The sequence below is a fragment of the Paroedura picta genome, chromosome 1 (genome assembly GCF_049243985.1).
Source record: "Paroedura picta isolate Pp20150507F chromosome 1, Ppicta_v3.0, whole genome shotgun sequence".
Classification (NCBI taxonomy): domain Eukaryota; kingdom Metazoa; phylum Chordata; class Lepidosauria; order Squamata; family Gekkonidae; genus Paroedura; species Paroedura picta.
This window is the reverse complement of record NC_135369.1, coordinates 19969165-19990439: the sequence shown is the minus strand read 5'-3', so window position 1 is coordinate 19990439 and position 21275 is coordinate 19969165. Positions and strand designations below refer to the sequence as shown.

Sequence of the window (21275 nt, the reverse complement as noted above, 5' to 3'; positions counted from 1 at the left end):
TGATTCACCCCAAGAGAGGCTGCAGGCGATTCTTGGAAATTCCAGTCTACTTGGCAAGAATGGGCAGAGAGCCAGCAGGCCAGGCTCACTGCTGGCTTGCTACAACCGCAGTATAGCTTTAAAAAAAATAATACTGCCCCTAATGGACTGCACTCTCTCTCCCTCTCTCTCAGGAAACCCTGCAGAGGAGGGATCAATTGCACTGGGGCCAGGAATCTGCACGGGTGAAATTCTCCCGTTGTCCAGGGCCCATTTATGAGACAAAACAACTCTGCTTCTTCCCCACCCCCCACGACCATCTGACTCCTCTTCCCAGATCATGCGTCTAGCTAAGAAGGACATGAAGGTTCTCCCTGTTTTAATGTATACACCAGACAGGGCTTGGGATGTGGTGGCGGGGGGGGGGGGAGGTTGGAGTGGAAGGAGAGAAACGGAGCCTAACGTAATAGGAAAGGTGAAACAAAGAGGTTATGTAGACAGAGAGACAAAGGAAGGGGAAATCCATGCCGAGTGCAGAGGGAAGGAAAGCCAGCAAGTCAAGAGATGGAACTGGGGGCTGATGTGGTTGTACAAGACTGTCTGGGGGTGGGGAGAATGATCAGGGATGGAGGAGGGAAGGATGGAAGATAAAAAAGGAGGCGGCAAAGATACAGACAAAAAGGCAAAAGAGACCCTTGACATGCAGGCTACACCTGGCCCACTAAAGTCTTCCCTCTCCCTTTCCTCCTTTTTTGAGTGTGGTCCATCAACAGGACAAAGTGCCACACAGACCGACAGATTTCTGAAACTGAGCGGAGGAGAAAAATTACACAGCCGTAGGCAGGGAACAGGAGGGGTGCATCTGTGCGGAGTCCAACCCAAGTTCACCGTTCTGACAAGCGCATCTTTCGCTGCAGCGAACCGAACGTGGATTCCTATCACCCGCTTTGCGCACGGCAGGAACGCATTGGGACAGACTTAACTTTTGCATTTTGGATTGGTTGGTCGGTCTTGCAAAATACATGCCGGAAGTGTCAGAATCATGACTTGCCATGTCCAGGGAAACTCTTCCGATTGGGCTGGATTTAAGGGTAGAGCTGCAGGGGTGGTGCGCTCACCAGAACAAGATCATCATAACGCTGCAAAAAGCAGGCAAGGAGGAGCTGATACAGATCAGGGCTGCAGCGCTGAGGAAGTGGCAGCACAGGGCTGGTTTAAGCCTTGGAATGGGGGTGGAACATGCTCCCCCCCCCATAAGACATAAAGCAGTCGAGAGGCTCATTTTGAATTGGAGAAATGGCACAGGGGAGGGGAGAGTTAACTTCCTTTGCACAGTCTTCATCGATATCTCTCCACCACCCCCCAACCTCTGGTGCCAGTTTTTGGAGTGACACGTTAAGAGATCTGACCATAGACCCCTAATTTCCAATAGAGCCAAAGAATCACAAGCTTCCCTTACAACATAACTGGATTTTACTAATGCTTTGGACTTCTGGCTTCACCGTGTATTTCTTGGGATGAGTAAAAGAGGCACATTGCTGACCTTCTCCTATCTCTAGAGCAGGGGTAGTCAAACTGCGGTCCTCCAGATGTCCATGGACTACAATTCCAAGGAGCCCCCTGCCAGCAAATGCATATCTAAAACACGCACTTAAAGCGGTTGGGGAAAAAAAACGTATTCCATTTATTTAAAATATATTTCTAGATCTGCTTTCTCCCATCTCAGTCAAAACGCTGTCAACAGGCATCTCCCCCCCCTAGGAAACTGTAGTGCTGAGGAGTCATCCCAGCCATACACGCAATCACACCCCATAGGAACAATTTTACAAATTGAAAGTTAGAAAAGAATTTTATTTCTGAAATGCGATAAATTGAAAGTATCATTGAAATGGACTTACAACCTGGGCCAGCCTTTGAGAACGCGTGTCTGTTTCCTCATGATCTCCAGCAGATTATTCCCTCATGAAATTACATTTATCAGGATTCTTTTGTGTGTGTGTGTGGGGGGGGTGTGTGTGACTATATTTGGCACAAGACCAATTACGTTTGCTGTGTAGACAGGCCCTCAGGAGACTGGAGGGGGCAGAGACATGGGGTGGTGTCACATGCTGATGACATTTCCAGAGTGGACCTTGAAGTGACGTAATGCCACTCTAGGCTGCTGCAGAAATTCTGTGGTGAAACTCTCACCATGGTGTTCCTGCTGGTGTGACATCATTTGTGGGTTTGCCCTGAAAACGATGTTGACGTGACAGCAATTTTTGCATTATTTCCCCCACACACACTGAGGCCTGAAGCAAAGGCAGCTGGGGGCTGCTGCCAGAAGACCTTGAAGTTCACACAGTAATAATTTCCCCTTTTCAAAGCAGAGAATCCAGTCACTGAAATGTGGTCTCTGCTCCAGCCACAATTAAGTAAAACTGCGCATGAAAGGAGGACACCGATTTGAAGGGTGTCAGGAAAGAATCCCAGAGTTCGGGGGCAAGAAGGAGCAAGAATACCGAGACTTGTTTCTCAGGGCCATTCTAGACATGACGGCAACAGTTCTTGGTGCTGAAACTTGAAACTGCTCCCATCACATAGTGTGTGTGAAGTCTTTTGTTTTAAGCAAAAGGGGTAAGTGGAGGAGGGGTACTGAACCCTCTCCTCTCCTGCAGCTTGTCTGCTCAGTAGATGCTCTTCTCTAGGGTACATTTTCCTTTGCTGGAGCTCCCTGAATGTTCCAGAACATTCCAGAACATGAATGTGCCTGAAAGAACTGGGAAGAAGGTCTGCAGGAATTTATGCAGCAGGAGGGAGGTAAGAGTTCATCTTCCTTCACTTGTGAACCTTTTGTTTGTTTGTTTTTTGCTATATGATTGAGGCAGCTCAGTGTTTAGATCAACCTTTTGGCCATGGAGGAGCCCCTGAAATAATTTTTCTGACTCTGAGGAGCCCCGGAAGTGAGGTCAGTTGGCCACACCCTCAGGAATAACCCACACCCTTAGTCCTCCTTTTGCTCCCTCACCCAGCATTTAGAACAGTGGTTCTCAACCTTGGGGTCCCGACCCCAAGTGGGGTTGCCTGTCCCCTTCCACAGGGTCGCCAGGACAGGTTGGTGGCAGTGCCGCAGTAGCAGCAGTGGCGCCATGGTACTGGCCTCCACACCGCCTCCAGATAGTGGTGAGCTTGTATGTGCGTCTGCGCGTGTGCCGCCCCCATAGCTCTGTCTGATGTAGGCGGGAAAGAAGAGCAGGATCTGAGAAGATAGCTCTGACCCCCCCCTCCCTCCCATGCCACCTCCTCCAGGCTCATCACTGGCCATTTTGGGAGGGGAGAGTAGATCAACATATACTCTTTAAGTATTTGAAAGGTTGTCACTTGGAGGAGGGCAGGATGCTGTTTCTGTTGGCTGCAGAGGAGAGGACACGCAGTAATGGGTTTAAACTACAAGTACAACGATATAGGCTAGATATCAGGCAAAAAATTTTCAGTCAGAGTAGTTCAGTAGTGGAATAGGCTGCTTAAGGAGGTGGTGAGCTCCCCCTCACTGGCAGTCTTCAAGAAAAGGTTGGATACACACTTTTCTTGGATGCTTTAGGATGCTTAGGGCGGATCCTGCGTTGAGTAGGGGGTTGGACTGGATGGCCTGTATGGCCCCAGCCTGGTGAAATGAGCTCCCGGAAGAGCTGAGGGCCCTGATGGAGCTCTCTGAGTTCTACAGGCCTGAAAGACAAAGCTCTTCTGCCAGGCATTTGGTTAAGGCCGGGGATTTTTTTTCTATTCTAATTAATATTCTAATTTTTAATGAACAAGGCCCCCGTGTCATCTTTTTTGAGGTTTTCAGCTGGGTCCTTGGCTGGAACAGTAGGGTTGGCTATTGTTGGGTTTAGATTTTAATTTTCCACCATCCGTTGTCGTTGTATATATGGTTGTATGGGGATTTTAACATTTGTTTGTGAATGGCCTCGAGACAAGTCGTGTGTGGAAGAATATAAATATAAACATAAATACTTATCCATGGTTCCTCTATATATTTGTGAAACAACCTGGGGGGTGAAACGTGTCCGACTGTCCAAGTTGGAATAGGGCCAATCAGGGTGCAGCCAGCTTTTGGACCTGCCCCTGCAGTTCCCGCCCTCTGTCCCTGAACTCTAGCCTCTTTGCTCTCAGACGTGCCTGAGTGCCTGGAGCCAGCAGCAGGTAAGGGGAGAGGGCCCTGGGCAAAGGGTCGTGGTGGAGGGCCTGCTAACGAGGGCCTCTGGGCCTGCTAAGCAGGGCCTGCTAACGAGGGCATCTTGGCCTGGTAGGCTGGGCCTGCTAACAACGGCCTCCCGGCCTGCTGACTGCCTGCTAAGGAGCTCTCTCCCGGGACTGCTAACGAGCTGGCTAGCCCCCGCTCGTCCCACTTGATCCGGCTGCAAGCTGTGGCCCAAAGCCACCTTAAGCTGCCTGGCTGGGAGCCAGGGGAGGGGACCCTTTCAAGGCCTGTTCTTAGGAACAGGCTTTGAAGCTAGTGAATAAATATAGCGCGATCTGAACTTTCATGCAATTGCTTCCTATCACAAGAATTTGGCCTCCATTTTGATTATAAACTATGATGACAAGTAGTATTTGGTAACCATTTTGGTTACCACACTCTCACAAGAAGAAGGGAACTCTCGTAAGAGTCTGGAAGTTGATCCGTGACCTGACATGCAGTTTTCAAAGAGGCTCTGGAGAGCAAAGACTGCTGGGGCCGAGACAGTCGTAGGCAGGCTTCTGGCTGGCTGACAGGCAGGCAGCAAGAGACTGGCAGCTGGGAATGGGAGGTTGCCACCCCTTAAAATATACCACCTGAGACAACAGCCTCAGGTCACCTCATTACTTGCGTCCCATGGCCACATGCTCTTCTTTCACTGTGTCTTGTGCCTCAGAGATGCAATACAACATGACGGATTGAAGGCAGGAGTAAGAGTTTGGTGCCCTGGAAGCTCAATATGATGTTGGCCGCAAGAAACTGTCCCTTCTTCAAGGGGGAGGGGCAGTGTCTTGATGACCACAAATGTATGCAAGCAACTCCTCCCTCCCCAACTGCCAGATGAGTCATGCAATTCTCTACCTCAACCCTGTTCACTTTCTTTAATGGGAAATACACTGGGTTGGGATTCATGAACATAGGAAGGTGCCTTCTGCTGAACCAGATCTCAGGTCCATCAATGTCAATATTGTCTCTTTCATACCACCCGCTTCCAGACGCTTTACTTGAAGAAGCTGGGGATTAAACACAGGGCCTTCTGCTTGACAAGCAGGTGCTCTACCATGGTCCCTCCCTGTTCTTCCTTGCTGAAGACCTAGGTATGTTTCTGGGGGTGGGGAGTCTTTTTTCACTTTAAACTGTAGAACAAAAGTGCTTGAACCTCAGTGATTCTTCTAGCTCCAAGCCCCAAAATCAACACTGCATGCATACTGGTGCTTCACAGATCGATATTTCTCAATTCACAGCCACAAGTGGCTCAACCTGACTCAAGGAGGAGAGCCCAGCTTTATAAACTAAGTAGTTGCTTTTCATTCCTCAAAATGGCATACGCAATCAATGCCCAAAGAGCATCGGGATCAAGTGATCAGCACTTGCTCTGGATTCCTGGCCTGAAAGAGGCAAAACTGGTCTCAACCATAGACAGGGCCAGGGCTTTTTCGACCCTGGCCCCAGCCTGGTGGAATGTTCTCCCTGATGATATCAGGGCCCTCTGCAACCTTCTACGGTTCTGGAGAGCTTAGAATCATAGAACCATAGAGTTGGAAGGGGCCATACAGGCCATCTAGCCCAACCCCCTGCTCAACGCAGGATCAGCCCAAAGCATCCTAAAGCTTGCAAGACAGAGCTGTTCTACCAGGCCTATGGCTGAGGTCAGGACACCAAATAACATTAAGGATATGCTGGCAGCCTCCTTGCTTAAGAATTTCACCCACAAAACAACCCACCTAATATAAATTAGTTCCCCACCCCGAACATTTTTAGGAGGCAGTTTTTAAGAAAGTCATTTTAACCTAAATTATATATTAAGTATTTTAAATAGGAGAAATGTATGATGTTGTATATTTTTGTTTTCTGGTGCCACCCACCGTGTGCCATATGGGAAGGTGTGTTATAAAAATAAAGTTGTTGTTGTTGTTATTAGTGGTTGAACATACACATTCCTTGCAGAAGCACTCAGATTCACTCCAGGACATCTCATTTTAAAGAATCGTAGGCAGCAGGGTTGGAAAAGACTTCCTGCTTGAAACCGAGAGAAACCACTGCCGATCAGGGAAGGCATTGGGTGGATCCAACCATCTTCCGAACATTGTCCAGCCTAAGGAACCTTCCTCTAATGCAGTGGTTCTCAACTTTTTCTTTGCTGTGACCCCCAACTTCGGCGCTGAAACCTAGCAGGGACCCAGCTGGAGGAGCTGCCAGCTAGCGCTGCAGAGACGCTTCCACCGGCTCCCCCAGCCGTGGCCATGGGCGATCCCCCGCAGGAGGTGACTGGAGGGGGGGGTGAGGGCCCTGCCCAGGGGAGGGGGCTGCTGCTGCTGCCGCCACGGCATCCACATTGCTCACTGTCCCGCTCTGGGCCAGGCTTGGACACACGTCTTGCTCCCTTGGCTCGCGGGGCTTGCCGGACAGAGTCAGGTGGGATGGGGCGACTTTGGACCTGTGTGGGGAGGGGGTTGCTTTCTTGTTACCCCTGAAAGAGCTGAGCGAAGCATTTTGGCACATTCCTCAGTAGGCACCGGCGCAACCCTCCAGGCAGGCAGGGCAGCTGCAAAAGTAGCCAGTGGGGCACTGGAAACGCATGTGTGCATGGACGCGCACAACAATCAAGGCGGCGTGGAGGCAGCCATTGCCATGGCTCTGCCGCCTCCACCCACCTCTGCCTGCTGCCGGTCGCTGCCTCTGCCCACTTCTGCCCACCTCTGCCACCACCATCTGCCTCCACACACCGCCGCCCGCTGCCACCACCACCACACACCTCCACATGCTGCCGCTTGCCGCTGCGGTCAACCTGGCGGCCCCAGGGAAGGGGACCCCAAATGGGGTCCCGACCCCAAGGTTGAGAACCACTGCTCTAATGTAAAGTTGGAGGAAGGCTTTAAACATTTTGCAGTGAAGCAAGGAGAGGAGGTGTGGCTCAATGCATTCAGAAGGTCCAGGTTTGGTTCTTGGTCTCTCCAGTTAAAAGGAATTCAGGTAACAGGTACTGAAAAGGGCCTTTCAGACCTTGAGGCCTTGGAGAGTTCTTTCACCTCAGAGTATTGAGTTAGGAGGACCATTGGTCCTATGGAGTATAAGCCAGCCTTTACTAGGCTTTTGACCATGGAGGCATATATACATCTATGCTTCCCAACCATATTATACATGATGATTGTGCTACTTCTGGGGTTTCTCAAAGCCTGAGGAATGTTTCAGGAGTTTCTCAGTGGTAAATAAAGTTGAGAAAGGATATTTTAGTAAAAATAAAATCTGAAGACTTTTCTTTCAGGTATCTTAAGACTGAGAAATATTTTCACATCTGTCAAGGTTAATTGCTTTAAATTACCTGCAATATTCATTTGCCACAATGTCCTCCATAAAGGTGTTTTTTTTGTTTTGGTTTTTCTTTTGCATTTTAAAAATTATATTGCTGACTATTTCATACATTAACAATGCCATCCTAAGCAGAGCTACACCCTTGTAAAGGTGTAACTTAGAAGGGAGCAACTCTGCATAGGATAGCTCCTTAACAAAGATTTAACACCATGTATATCCTAAACAGTATGGCAGTAGGGTATACTCCAGGGGTAGTCAAACTGCGGCCCTCCTGAAGTCCATGAACTACAAGTCCCTGCCAGCATTCACTGTCAGGGGCTCATGGGAATTGTAGTCCATGGACATTTGGAGGGCTGCAGTTTGACTACCTCTGGTATAGTCCAATCTTGTCAGATCTCAGAAGTTAAGTGGAGTCAGATATTGGGGACCATCAAGAAAGAAATCAGAAGAACGGTAAACCACCTCTGCTTCTCTGCCTTGAAAGCCCCTTGCAGATGTTACCATAATTCTGCTGTTACTCGACAGCTGCTGCGTATGCATACCTAATACAGAACTGCAGCCTGTCTCTGAGGAATGCAGCTGCACGATCCATGGGTCTTCAAGCACCCCTTTGTCATATTTACATTATTCAAAAGATCAGATCTGCTTTAAACAGCATTATGCGAGGCCCTAATGCTAGTCTGTCCCCTGACCTGGATACTCCAAGCTAGCCTAATCTCATCAGATCTCAGAAGCTAAGCAGGGTCAGCCCTGGCTAGTATTCGGACGGGAGACCTCCAAGAAATGCCACAATTGTGACGCAGAGGCAGACGATGGTACATCACCTCTGAACGTCTCTTGCCTTGAAAACCCTGCGGGTTCCCCCCCCCCCCAAATAAATAAATAAATAAAACACGCTAGTCTGCAACAAAGACTGAATAACCACCGCCATACGGCATGTCTCTAAAACTGGCGATCGGGTATACCTGTGCGAAAAAGAAAAGAAAAAACCTTTTAATGCCGTCACAGACCCTGAAAAAAAAGAAGAAAGAAAATTGCATGAAGCCACACCACGCTAGCTACTGGCTGTGTGGGGTATGAGATCATATATTTCTGTGCTATTCTCAGGTTTTATTTTTAAAGACTTTTTTTTTTTTTTTTGGAAAGCACATACGATCAAGAGCCAGCCCCCCCCCCCACTCCCCATTTGTTATCTGCGGATCGTCGCATTGTCAACGCACACTGTTGTTAGAGCGAAAACGGCGCAGCCAGTAGTTACGGCAGCAACGAGGCGCGGATCTTGAACGGCACCAGACCACAGTAACAGTGCAGGGTGGGTGTGTCACGGTTTGTCCTGTACGGCGCATGCCTGTCGGACACGTGTTCTCACCGCTCTCGGGAAGGGGGCGGAAGGACGCAAACAGGGAAGGGGGCTTGGGCAGGTGCAAAGGGTTTAGCACAACAAGAGTTGATGGCAAAAGAGAAGGGAAGGGAGTTATGTAGGGCCCCGTGACACAATTTCCTACTGCCCTAGATTTCCAGCCTGCTGAGCTGTAACGGCAAGGTTCATTCGGACACGGACAGCGCAGAGCTGGGGGATTTCCTAGAAATGCCCCGTTTTCTCTCCCTGGCTCTCTCCTCCGTCGGGCTTTCTCCGTTTTCACTTGGCAACACGGCTTGGGTCCTATAGCTAAACACGACCCCAGTCGGCAGTCCGGAGCTAGCTCTCGAGATCCAACTTGACGTCTCAGAAGACTGACAGCTTGTGCTGCCTCGGTGGGTAAGGAGCTTTCCTCAGGCTCTTGTGAAGCACCTTGTAAAGTTCCACCCAAGGCCTGATGGTCAAGAAGGGGTGGCTAGGATTGCCAATGGGCTGTGGAGAAGGAACAATTTTTTTGGGGAGGGATGGGTGAAGAGTCTTCCCAAGATTCTGTGCTACCTTTACCTTTCTAGCTTACACTGTGGGGAGCAAAAGGAACATTTTCAGGAGTCAGAGGGTAGGGCTTCAGTGTGCTATACAGCAGGGGTAGTCAACCTGTGGTCCTCCAGATGTCCATGGACTACAATTCCCATGAGCCCCTGCCAGCATTTGCTGGCAGGGGCTCCTGGGAATTGTAGTCCATGGACATCTGGAGGACCACAGGTTGACTACTCCTGCTATACAGGCTGCCTTGAAAACTAACAACATTTGTGGCAGGGGATGAGTCTGAAGCAGTGAAAAGCTCCTCCCCTGCCACACTCGAAAGCTCACGCCTTGAATAAAACTTGGTTGGTCTTAAAGATGCTATTGGACTCTATTTTCGTTGTGTTACTTCAGACCAACATGCCAACCACTTGAATCTGCCGCAAGTTTTGTTAGACTTTAAAACGTTCCTGGACTTTTCTGCTGCTACAGACGGACTAACATGGCTGTCCATCTTGATCTATAACCTATAGGCATCCATCTCAGGTGAGTGAGAGGCAAAACTCCTCATCCTTCAGCCATACCTGTTACTTTCACCTAAAACATAACTTCTATCAGCACAAGTTAACCTATATTAATGGTTGCCAGTTTATTAGGGGAGGGTGGTCGGTTTGTTATTGGGCAAATGGGCAGAAGAACAAGAGGTATGGTGCAGGGAAGGGCAAACTTGTCCAGACCCTGTGCTTTTTCTACAGCCACCCCACAATTGTTTTGAAGTTGGTTTTATACCCTGAATTTCACTGCCTGAAGGAGTCTAAGTGGCTTACAATCACCTTCCCTTTCCTCTCCCCACAACCCTGTGAGGTAGGTGGGGCTGAGAGAGCTCCGAGACAAACTGCTCTGTGAAAACAGCTTCTAACAGGACTGTGACTGGCCCAGGGTCACCCAGCTGGCTGCATGTGGAGGAGGAGTGGGGAATCAAACCCGGCTCGCCAGATTAGAAGCCGCCGCTCTTAACCACTCCACCAAGTACTTGAAAAGGCACGAAGGATCAAGATAGTATGGTCCCCCACACCAGGGGTCTTCAAGCATTTCTTATATGATCAAATTTTCCCCCAAAACAGCATCAGCGTCTATGGATGGCACCCATGGCCATCACAATGTCTAGTTTGGCCCAATCCTGGAAGACTCAGGACAGATGAGCAAACAGTTGGCACTGCCCTTCTTCTTCCACTTACTTTGGGCAAGACAGCAGATGACAGCCACGGAAGTGTAAGGGTCAGAGAGTGTCACATTAAGACCGGGGAAAACAAACACAGACACACACCTAGATTCATATCCTCACTGTGCCAAGAAGGTTCACTTGGGTTTTCTTGGGCAGTCCTACACTCTCTCAGCCTCACTAGACCTCACAGAACTGTTGCTGTGAGGATGAAATGGAGGAATTGCTTGGGTCTACATCTGGGACAAAAGCAGAGTGTAAAGAAATACATTGTCCCAAGCAAACCCCAGCTGTTATCTTTCGTCCCCACCCCACTTGAAATCTGGGACCAGTCCTTTCTCCTGTCCTTATCACATACAAGGCTGATAGCTCCTATTGTCCAGGAAATTTAGAGTTGCCAACCTCCAGCTAGGGCCAGGAGTTCCCCTAGAATTACAATTTATTTCTAAATTGTAAGGATTCCCAAGGAGGTGGAAGCTTGAAGAGTAGACACAATTGCCCCACACATCACTGCTGAGCTCCTTCCTTTGCCCAAACTCTGCCCTCCCCAAATTCTCTCAAGAATTTCTCAAGGGCATGGACAAGTCAGTGGTTACTAAGGAAATTAACCCCAGCGCTACTTTAATCATTCCTACAAGAGGTGCGACATGCAGCATTTGGGGATCCCCTCAAAATAACCCAATAAGCCTTTTTGTGAGGCCTTTTTGCTGCACACAATTTTAAAAAACGTTTTCAGGTGTATACTATTTTTAAAAAGAATCTGTGCTTGTTAGGCGAGCAGCCAGCTTTTCTTAAGTTCACACGTAGACATGTAAAGTGACATAGGTGCTTTTGGGGATGACAAGCCCAGGAAAGCTGGTTTGTGTCGAACTCTCCCAATACAGATGTGCTTGCGAACCAAACACAATCTCTGCAGGGGTAGTCAAACTGCGGTCCTCCAGATGTCCATGAACTACAATTCCCAGGAGCCCCCTGCCAGCATTCGCTGGCAGGGGGATCCTGGGAATTGTAGTCCATGGACATCTGGAGGGCCGCAGTTTGACTACCCCTGCATGTTCTGAGGGAAAGGCAAGTTTGACCTTTTGGAATCTTCCGGAAGGAATTGCCCACAATGTTCCTGACAGAAGCTGTGAGCTGGCTTCCGGCATGGTGGCCTCTCCACCTGATACCCTCCTGGCATTTTGGAGGTAAATCTGTGTAGGTTCTCAGGACTCTTGTTTATAAAAAGAAGACCATTTATTTAATGGGGGCAATGGGGTAAACCAAGGAAATGTGTGCAAAGAACTGGAGATGGTATATATAAAACAGATTCCAAAAGAAGGGATTTAAAGTCTTAGGGAATGCAGGGGATAACAGCTGGGGTAGCCACTCTCCAGGTGGTGCCTGGAGATTTGGGATTACAACTGATTTCCAGGCAATAGAACTCAGTTTACCTGGAGAAAATGGGTGCTCCAGATTCTATGGCAGTGTACCCCATTAAAGTCATTTCCCTCTCTGTACACCACCCAGCCCAGGCCCTGCCCTCCCAAATCTCCAGGTATTTCCCAACTCAGAGCTGACAGTCATAACATCCAGTCTTTCCTCAGAATTTGCTCTCAGATGAGATTCACGTTACCTTTCTTCCTAGGGGGTATATTTAAAGGACTTTACCTTTCTAGTATACCCTTAGGAAAACGTAAGGGTCACGCTACCACTGCTGTTGTCTGTAGGTTGTATCTGTCTTCCTCCCACACTGTCATTCAGTGAGTGTCAGTCCCATCACAGCTGGGAATTCAGTTCCTAAGCACATGGGGCCCCAATTCAGAGTGGGACTGCAACATGCACTGAGAAGAGGTTTCTGTTTTCGTGACCCCAAATAGCCCTATCTTCTCAGGGGGCTGCATATGTAGCCCATTAGGACACATGCAACCCCCAATGGGGCAAATAAGACACAACAAACCCCAGCCATTTTAGGTGTTGAAAATGACTTGTGGAAAGGCTGAAGCCATTTTCCACACATTCCAGGGTTCCAATTTAAATCAGGTCCCCTAACGCCTGGAAATTAAGTTCCATCGTGGAACCCACAGCTGATGTGTGACTGATAGGACTGAAAATCAGGTTGGGTGAATTTGTACAATTTGAGGAGTAACATATCGTGTAATTTGACCCTGAGGTGTACACTTAGAACAAATTAATGTGTGAAACAGACCGCAGTTTGTAGGATTTTCAGCTGGCCATCTGCTCCTCTCCTCTACCCAACCTTTTTCTCACAAGGAGGGTTTAATTTCCTGAAAAAAGGATGCTGGAGCTCAAATCTTCCTGGAATCATTGCCATCTGGTTTGGGAAAGCCATCCCTCTCTGATCCCTGATGTACAGGTACTTTCCGCAGTTACACCGTGGTTGAAATTCACCAGTTCAGCAACAACACTTTCCTCTCCTCTGACTACATATGTTCCAGGGTTGGGGCTCAGCAGTGTAAACAGATGCCACAGCATCTGAATGTAAACCTGAATGTAAAATTAAGCCCAATTTGCAAGCAAGGAAAACCTACAGATTTTCTGTACGATTTCCTCCTGAGCTGGAAGTTTTTCTAGAACTTTTTCTCTCCCCTTCTCCAGAATCTGAAAGGGTTTCCTTAGTTACTCTGTCTCAGCCCCTTATCTGCAAGATGGGGGTAAAAACACTGGTCTACAGCAGGGGTAGTCAACCTGTGGTCCTCCAGATGCTCATGGACTGCAATTCCCATGAGTCCCTGCCAGCTGGCAGGGGCTCATGGGAATTGTAGTCCATGAACATCTGGAGGATCACAAGTTGACTACACCTGGTCTACAGGACAGTGGTAAGGATTTCCAAGATAACATGTGAGCACTTTGGAACACCTCAAAATAGATGCTAAATTTTATGAGAGGGACAGCAGTCCCCACAGTCAAAAACTCACCATAACTACGAGACCTAGAGGCTTGGCCTAAGGGGGGGGGGGGGGGGAATCCTGCTTTTGGTACATTTTCCATCAGAAGCGAAGTTCTACATATTCATGCCCATCTTTGCAGCAGAATTTATGCTAGAAAGAGCCATATTTAGTGATTTGTGGTACAACCACAGACAAGGGGATTTATAGATCTCGAAATGTGACCCTGTCCCACTTAGGAAGCAGAAGAAGAGTTGGTTCTTATATGCCATTTCTCAACCAGAAGAAGTCTTAAAGCAGCTTATGATCAACTTCCCTTTCCTCTCCCCCACAACAGACACCCTGTGAGGAAGGTGAGGCTGAGAGAGCCCTGATATTCCTGTTTGGTTAGAACAGCTTTATCAGTGCTGCGGCGAGCCCAAGGTCACCCAGCTGGCTGCATGTGGGGGAGGAGCGGGGAATCAAAACCGTCTCCCCAGATTAGAAGTCCACATTCCTAACCACTACATCAAGCTGGCTCTAGGTAGTCCATCAATCACACATACAGGAATTTGTGATTGTCTGCTGCTCTGTTCACAATGCATGCAAGATACGAAGGTGACACATGTCTGCTCTTTTCATGTAAAAAGCAGCGATAGGAGGGTCACGTAAGAGAGGGATGCTAACCTTTCTCACTCCCACACCTTGGCAGGTATCCTGCCTTAGGCTGGAAGAAGGTCCTTTACCCTAAGAAGACCTCCTGCATCTTGTGATTCTTTTATTGGAAGAAGAGCCAAAACTTGGCAGAAAGCACCGCAGCCTGAATGTAGGGCTACCAACCTCCAGGTGGTGGCTGGAGATCTCCCAGAAGTGTCTTTGGTCTCCAGCTGACAGAGATCAGCTCCCCAGGAGAAAATGGCTGTTTTGGAGGGAGGACTTTATGGCACTGTGCCCCGCCGAGGTCCCTGTCCTCCCCAGACTCCACCCCCAAAATCTCAAGGAATGTATTAACCAGGAGAAAAGTGCTTGGAGCAACCGGCTGTGGGGAAATAAGGCTGACCTGGATTTAAACGTGCAATTCCTTCAAGGAATGGCATTTCTATTTGTAAAAATGGGTTTGCAATTCCTGATTATTCTCCCTGCCCACTGCATAACCTCCTTTGCCCGTCATGGTGTATCTGAATGTCTGCTGGCCATCAGAAAGCTATAAAGTCTGAATCTGGAAGAGGGGTTCAGCAGGAAAGGGAATGTTCCAGCCTACAAAGTCCAAGGATGGTTGGATAACCACCAAGGCACGGTTAAGGCACTTACCCCTCTCCAGCACACCCTTTGACTGACCTCCATCCCAGCTTCCTAAGTGATTAAGGCAGGCACATGATTGATGGCCCATTATGTCTGCTTGGGTTCTCAGACCTCAGAGTATATGGGGTTTTGTGGTATTGATAGATGAGGCTATGACTTGTAACTCCTCCTACTTTCTGCAAAGTCCCACTTACCTGTAATTTACCTACTCTAAATGGAGGCCTAGGCGACTTCACTATGGTGTGATCTTGGCTCTACTTCTCTCTTTCTCCTTGCACCCAAGTCCCAGCTCATGATGGCGCCAAAGGATACTGTGGTCCCTTTCGGGAGACGGAGGCATCTGATCTCACAGGATCTGAAAGATGATCTACTTGTTCGAAAAAAATCATATGGCACAACCCTCTGAGATCTGTTCCACTTCACAATGCTGGAGGGTGATGGGTGAATCTCGCGACCTGAATGCTTGCATACGGGCTCCCTGCATGAAGAAAACTAGCATGTCAAGGAGAAGGCAAGACAAGAACTTTTCTGTATTACATGCTAGCTTTCAAGAGACAGTGAATGTTTGTGTGAGGTAGCAGGCCAGCAGGCCGTGCTCCCATCTGTATTCAGAGATGCTACAGCCTCAGCAGGGCTGTATCACGTCACTATCTCAAACATGGAGCTCAGCCCTAGGCACAACCGTCTCCATTCCGTTCTACCTTGAATTTTAAGATAGCCCTGGAGTATCCACTGCCTGTGCACCATCAGAAATTCCAAGACGTGTGAAGGGCAGCCCTGTAACTGGATCTGCAGGTCCAAAAAGAACTGACCTGGGAGATTTCCCAAAATTGCTGTTAAATCTCCTTCAAGATTACCTTGTTGTAAGCAAGTATTGGGTCAGTTGAATTTTTTTTTCCACACCTGCACACTATTGTCTATGTTTCTCTCTCATTGATTTTTGTGTGACGCACTTTTTTGTTATGGGTTGCTGCCTGCCCCTGAGTGGCTGAGAGAGCTGTCTGAAGATGGAGATGTACAACTGGATAATAATTAAATAAAGAAGAAGCCTGGTCAGATTCTGTCACCTGCAAGTTCACATGAAGTGAACTTAACCTTCCCTGTTTAAAAAACACCATAACATGGAGAGCTAGGTTTGTTTTGCTCCGCAATGGTAAATCTGAGCATCTCTTTTTAATGTTCCCGCAGAGTGTGCATACACTCAAAAGTGCAACTTTTAGTTATATTGCTTTGTTTTAATGCTAAATGGATCTAATCTTACATACCTCCCCCTCGCACAAAAAAACAACAATGTATTAAACAAAATGTTTCTTGCATGCCACACTACAACTCTGATTTGAAGCTGGGTTTAATTTTTATAGTCAGGAAAAGCTCTGTGACTTTATTCCTGCCAGGAAGAGGGGGGGGGGGCAGGGGTAGCTCCACTGAGAACATATTTCAAAGGGTTGTGGCAATGGGGGTGGGGGGAGAACTTAGGAGGAGGTGAATTGGTGGGCATTCAACCGGTGCAGTTCCCCCACAGCCTACAAAGACTCTTGCCATCACTGAATCTCCTCCTTTAGTATTGCAAGCCATTTCGCTACCATATCTTTAACAACGTTTAGCTATTGCTAAATATTGAAATCAGAGGGGAAACACCACTATATTTAAAACCTGGGGGTTGACAAAATAAAGGGCAAACATTCATTTAGAATAAGACGCATGTTTACATTTTTATTCTCCCTAAGTGTTTTTTTATGGCCTCCATTCTCTCCGTCAGAGCTATCATGTCTCCTCTGACCCTACTTGCTTTTTTTTAAGAACTTTTTTTCTTTTAATATATATATATATAAATATATATATATTATATATTCTTCCTCAAACCCTCCAAGCCAGTGGATGCTATGGAAATCCTCTGTATTGTGGACAAACCAGCCATCCATTTGGCTGGATTTTCCAAGGAGACCCAACAGCAGGCCCCATGGAGAACAATGGGGCTCAGAACCCTTTCTTTGTTGAGGCAAAGGGCTACGGGATATGGTGGCGTCTGTTCAGAGCCAGCCCTCAGGAACCTAACCTTTCCCAACTGCTGCAGACACTGCCGCTTCCATCCTAAGCCTTGAAAATTGATCACCCTTGGGGGTTCCAGGTCTTTGGGGGGCACAAAGGTGGTTCTCCTCCATGAGAAATTAAAAGAGAGAGAGAGAGAGAGAGAGAGAGGGAGCAGTGCCGATTTCAAAGGCTGCAGCCTTGGTGTATTGAACAGGGTTTAGTAGGACATTTCCCTCCCATCTTGAAGAAAAGCAACCCGCCCCCCCCCCTCCGGCTGTGCTTTCTAAGTGCACGGCCATAGTCATACAGACCCAACACACCCCCTTTCGCCTATCCAGTGTGGGTCAGCAGGGTGGCCCTAGAGAACACCACAGCAGCATCTTGTTTTACAAGCATGCAACACTTCCATTTTGGAACTGGCTTCAAAATAACGCTTAAAAAAAAAAGAAGAAGAGGGGGGAAAAGCCCCCCTCCCCCTCAAGAATTCAGCATAATTAAACAAAGAGAGGCCCCATGGTTCCCTGCAATGCACCTTGAAATTCTTTGCCTGCTGTAGTGCGGAGTGCCTGGGCAAAACAGGACTTGCGTTTTGCGTGTCGATGTGGACAATGGAGAACAAGGTGGAAGGGAGGTGTGCGCCTTCTGTGGTGGCGACGCACACACCCCCTTCCATGCGCCGTTTCTTCGCGGAAGCTGTGAATGAACTCTAAGTGACTTTGGGACCTGAGGAAAGGGGTCTTGGAAGAGGAGGGGACATACTCCCTGGTCAAGATACACACTCTCCCAAAGGTGTTGTTCCCCTTTGGTGGTGGTGGGGTGTGTGTGTGTGTGGGGGGGGCGAATCATATCTATGCAGCAGTAACACAGCTGGTGGGCCCGGGAAGCCTACAACCATTTGCTTCAGGAGGAAACCCTGCTTGTTCCATTGTTCTTATAACATGCTGGTGGATTGAACGGGTGAATCATTCTAATTTTCTCTCCTCTCCTCCGATGCTCCCACGCCCCCACCCCCCCACCCCCACCCCAGTCTACAATTCAACAGCATTATGGGGCCCTAGGTCTTGAACCCTTCCTCACCTCCTCCTCCAAAGAGGCATCCTAAAATCCCATCTGACATGGCCCACATGAAATGAGATTCCAACCTCATCTCCAAGAGGGTGCGAGACACTTAACATGGGGAATAGTCTTCACGATGATAACAACAACAGCGACAACTCTACCTAGCAACACCGTCCTTTTTAAACAAGGGAACTTTTGCTGTTTCTAGCATCCTCGGGTGGATACGGGGAGGGGGGGGCCTTCCTTCAGCCCCTCCAGCCTCCCTCTTTCACAACATGTTTAATCTTGGGGTCAACACGTACAGAAGAGGAATTAAAAAAAAATTAAGACCCTCAACCATTGTCTATCCTGCAGCAAGGACGCAAAAGCATTACACTCGAAAAAGCCCCAGGAAGAAAAAGCATGCGTAAATAGAGACAAAAGCAGGTATTTAATAATCCAACCTCTCCCAGGGATCATTTCTCCCCCCCTCAGCCCCCCAAGTCACATGACTGAGTTCAACTTTCATTAATCTGTGGTTGAACCCTTTATAAGCTCCAAGCGTTTGCCGCTGCCCCCCCCCCACCAGCCATTATTACAGTCCAGAATAGAACCACACCCCCTTTCTCTCCCAGAAAAAAGCCCAACAAATGGGGGGGGGGATTGTGTCTGCCTCTTCCACAACAGCAGCAGCTCAGGGTACAAACGAACCCCACAACCCCCCCCAGTCCTTAAAAAAATGTCATCTTTGCACCACTGTAGGTATGCAGTGAAGGTCTGGACGCAATTAAAAGTAACAGGCCCATTTCCAAACAGCCCTGGGCTCTCAGGTTTGTTTCCATTTTGGGGAAGAAAAAAACACCCACACACAAACACTACAACTTTCTACCATTTTGCCCTCTCCTGAACAACAAGGTACTTAAAAAAATCCAGTTAAGAGAACGTGGATCCTAACTTGCTTTGGGTATTTTTTGTTTTGTTTTGTATTCCTGCCCTACATTTTGTGGCCAGTAAGACCGCCTGGATTTCTGACCTCTTCTTAAAATGTTTTCGATGGACTGGTGCTAGGAAATGATGCTTGGTGGAGAAGGACCCCACCCCCATGCCCACCCCCTGCAGTGGCCATTATTCATTTTAACTGTGGGACAGGGAATTTAAGCAAGTGGCCCTGGTAATGATTTGTACAAAGCAGAAGGAGCTACAAAGTAGGCGGGGTGGATCGTGCTTAACTTGGGCAGCCCCTGGCATTGGTGGGGCCTTCCTTCTCCCATCCCCACTGCAGACATTGTGTGCATGTGTGGAGAGTTTGGGGAGGAAAAAGAGTTGTGGCTTTCTAGCGAAGACAACAGGTTTAATGGGGGATGGATGCAGAGTCCCAGGCAAGGAATGGGGGGTGGGAGGGAGGCTTTGTACAGGAAAGGGGTGATGTAAGAGAAGTATGAAAGCTAGGGAAGATGGGGAAGAGGAGGAGTGGTGGTGGTCCAGCATGAAAGCAAGCTGAAATGCTGGGAGCTGTCTCAAGAAAGAAGGGATTAAACAGGAAAATTAGGATGGGCTAGGGGCAGGGGAAGGGATAGGAGTGAAATGGTGGTGGTGGGGGGGGGGTTGGAAAGGAAGGAGTTGGGGGAGGGGGGGTCAAGCTAAGAGAAGCCCGGGTGGAAGGAAGGAAAGGAGATGGGAGGGGTAGGGGGTAGACAAACAAGTGGAGGAGGAGGAGGTGGCGGCGGCGAAGGACTTCTGCGAGGCACAAAGAAAGGAGGGAGGGAAAGGAGACAAACAGCGGAGGGGAGAAGGTGGAACTCGGGACAAAGGAAAGGGAGAGAGAAAGAATGAATGAAAAGTGAAAGAAAGAAAGAAAGAAAGAAAGAAAGAAAGAAAGAAAGAAAGAAAGAAAGAAAGAAAGAAAGAAAGAAAGAAAGAAAGAAAGAAAGAAAGAAAGAAAGGGGGCTGCGCAGAGCCGTGCGCTCCGTGGGCTTCCTGGCTGGCTGCGCGCCGCGGCGGGCGCAGACAATGGGCAAGCGGGCGCCGCGCTCGGTCAGCCGGCCGGCCGGCCCCAGCCCCGTCCCGCCGTCGTGTCCTGTCCCGTCCCGCCCCGGGGCGGCTCACCTTGCCGGCCGACGATCTCGGCCACGTGCTCGGAGCTGGGCACCGGGACGCACTCGGTGGTGTTGGAGCTGCTCTTGAGGCGCAGCTCGGCTTCTTTGTAGAGGACGCACAGCTTGCCGGCCTCGGCGCCCGGCGGGGGCGGCGGGGGCGCGGGCGGAGGGATGGCCGCCGCCGCCACGGCCGCCGCGGAGCCTTTGGGGGCTGCCTGGGCCGGGGGCGGCTGCTGCTGCTGCTGCTGGGCTGAGGCGGGCGGCGGGGGCGGCGGCGGCGGCGGGGGCGGCGGCGCTTGCTGCTGGGGCTGCTGCTGCTGCTGCTGCTGCTGCGGCGTCGGGGGCTGCGCCGGCTGGTTGTTGTTGTTGTTGTTGTTGCTGTCCTCCGCCGCCCCCCCGACCCCCAAAGCCGAGGCGGAGGAGGGGGCGGCCGAGGCGGCGGCGGCCGAAGGCTCCCCCAAGCCCAGCAGGCAGAGCTGGTCCAAGGCCAGCTGCAGCGCCCGGTCGTCCTCCAGCAGCGCCCGGTCCTTGCTGCTGCCCGGGAAACAGCCCAGATCCCCGAAGCCCCCGTTCCTTTCCATTATCCCTGACACTACCAAGCTAGGCATGGCTAACAAAGGCTGGGGAGAGAGGGGGGTGGGGGGGCGCGGCGGCGGCGGTGGGATGGTGAGGGTGCTGCTGCTGCCGCCGCTGCTTGGATGGGGAGGGGGCTGGGGGCGGCTGGGGGGAGAGGAGGGGAGGGGAGGGGGAAGGGGGGAGAAACAAAGAGCCTGGCAAAGAGGAGGGGGCGAGGCACAAAGAGGTGGCGGTGGGGGGGGGGATCGAGGCAAGAGAAAGAGAGGGAGACCCCCGCCCACCTCCCCCCTTTCCCCCTCTGGCCAAGCCCCCCTTTCCCCCTCCTCGCTCTTTCTCTCTCTTTCTGTCTTCTGGTCGATCTGTCTCTTTCTCTCTCGGTTCCTTTTCTGTAACCTGATCCTGCTGTCCAATGTGGATCTAGGCGCACAAAGATCCCCCTCGCTCGCTCGCTCGCTCGCTCGCTCTTTCCCCCCCTCTTTTTGTAATGCTCTTGCTGCTCTCGCAGACCCCGCCTGGCTGCTGAAGGGGGTGTGGAGATGAAGAGAAAGAAAGAGAGACAGACAAAAAAAAAAAAAAAGCAGCAGCAGAAGGGGGGGGGGGAGAGGAAGAATGAAAAGACAACCAAGTCACCGCCGCGCGTGCGAAAGCCGAACCAGCCGAGCTCCAGCGAGGAAGACCGGAGCCACAGCCAAGAGGAGAAAGGAAGGAAGGAAGAAAGAAGATCGCGGCAGCCCCAGCAGCAGGAGGGGGA

At 49.8% G+C, this 21275-nt stretch overlaps 1 protein-coding gene across 1 annotated transcript in view; it reads right to left on the bottom strand.

Annotated features, from left to right (window-relative positions):
• The window catches only part of MEX3A (mex-3 RNA binding family member A), a 34225-nt gene extending 13569 nt beyond the window's left edge, over positions 1 to 20656 (bottom strand). Inside the window, exon 1 of the mRNA XM_077325278.1 lies at positions 19959 to 20656. Coding sequence (XP_077181393.1) covers positions 19959 to 20556 — 598 coding nt within the window. The 5' untranslated portion in view covers positions 20557 to 20656. The remainder of the gene's footprint in view (positions 1 to 19958) is intronic.
• Between the last annotated feature and the right edge of the window lie 619 nt (positions 20657 to 21275).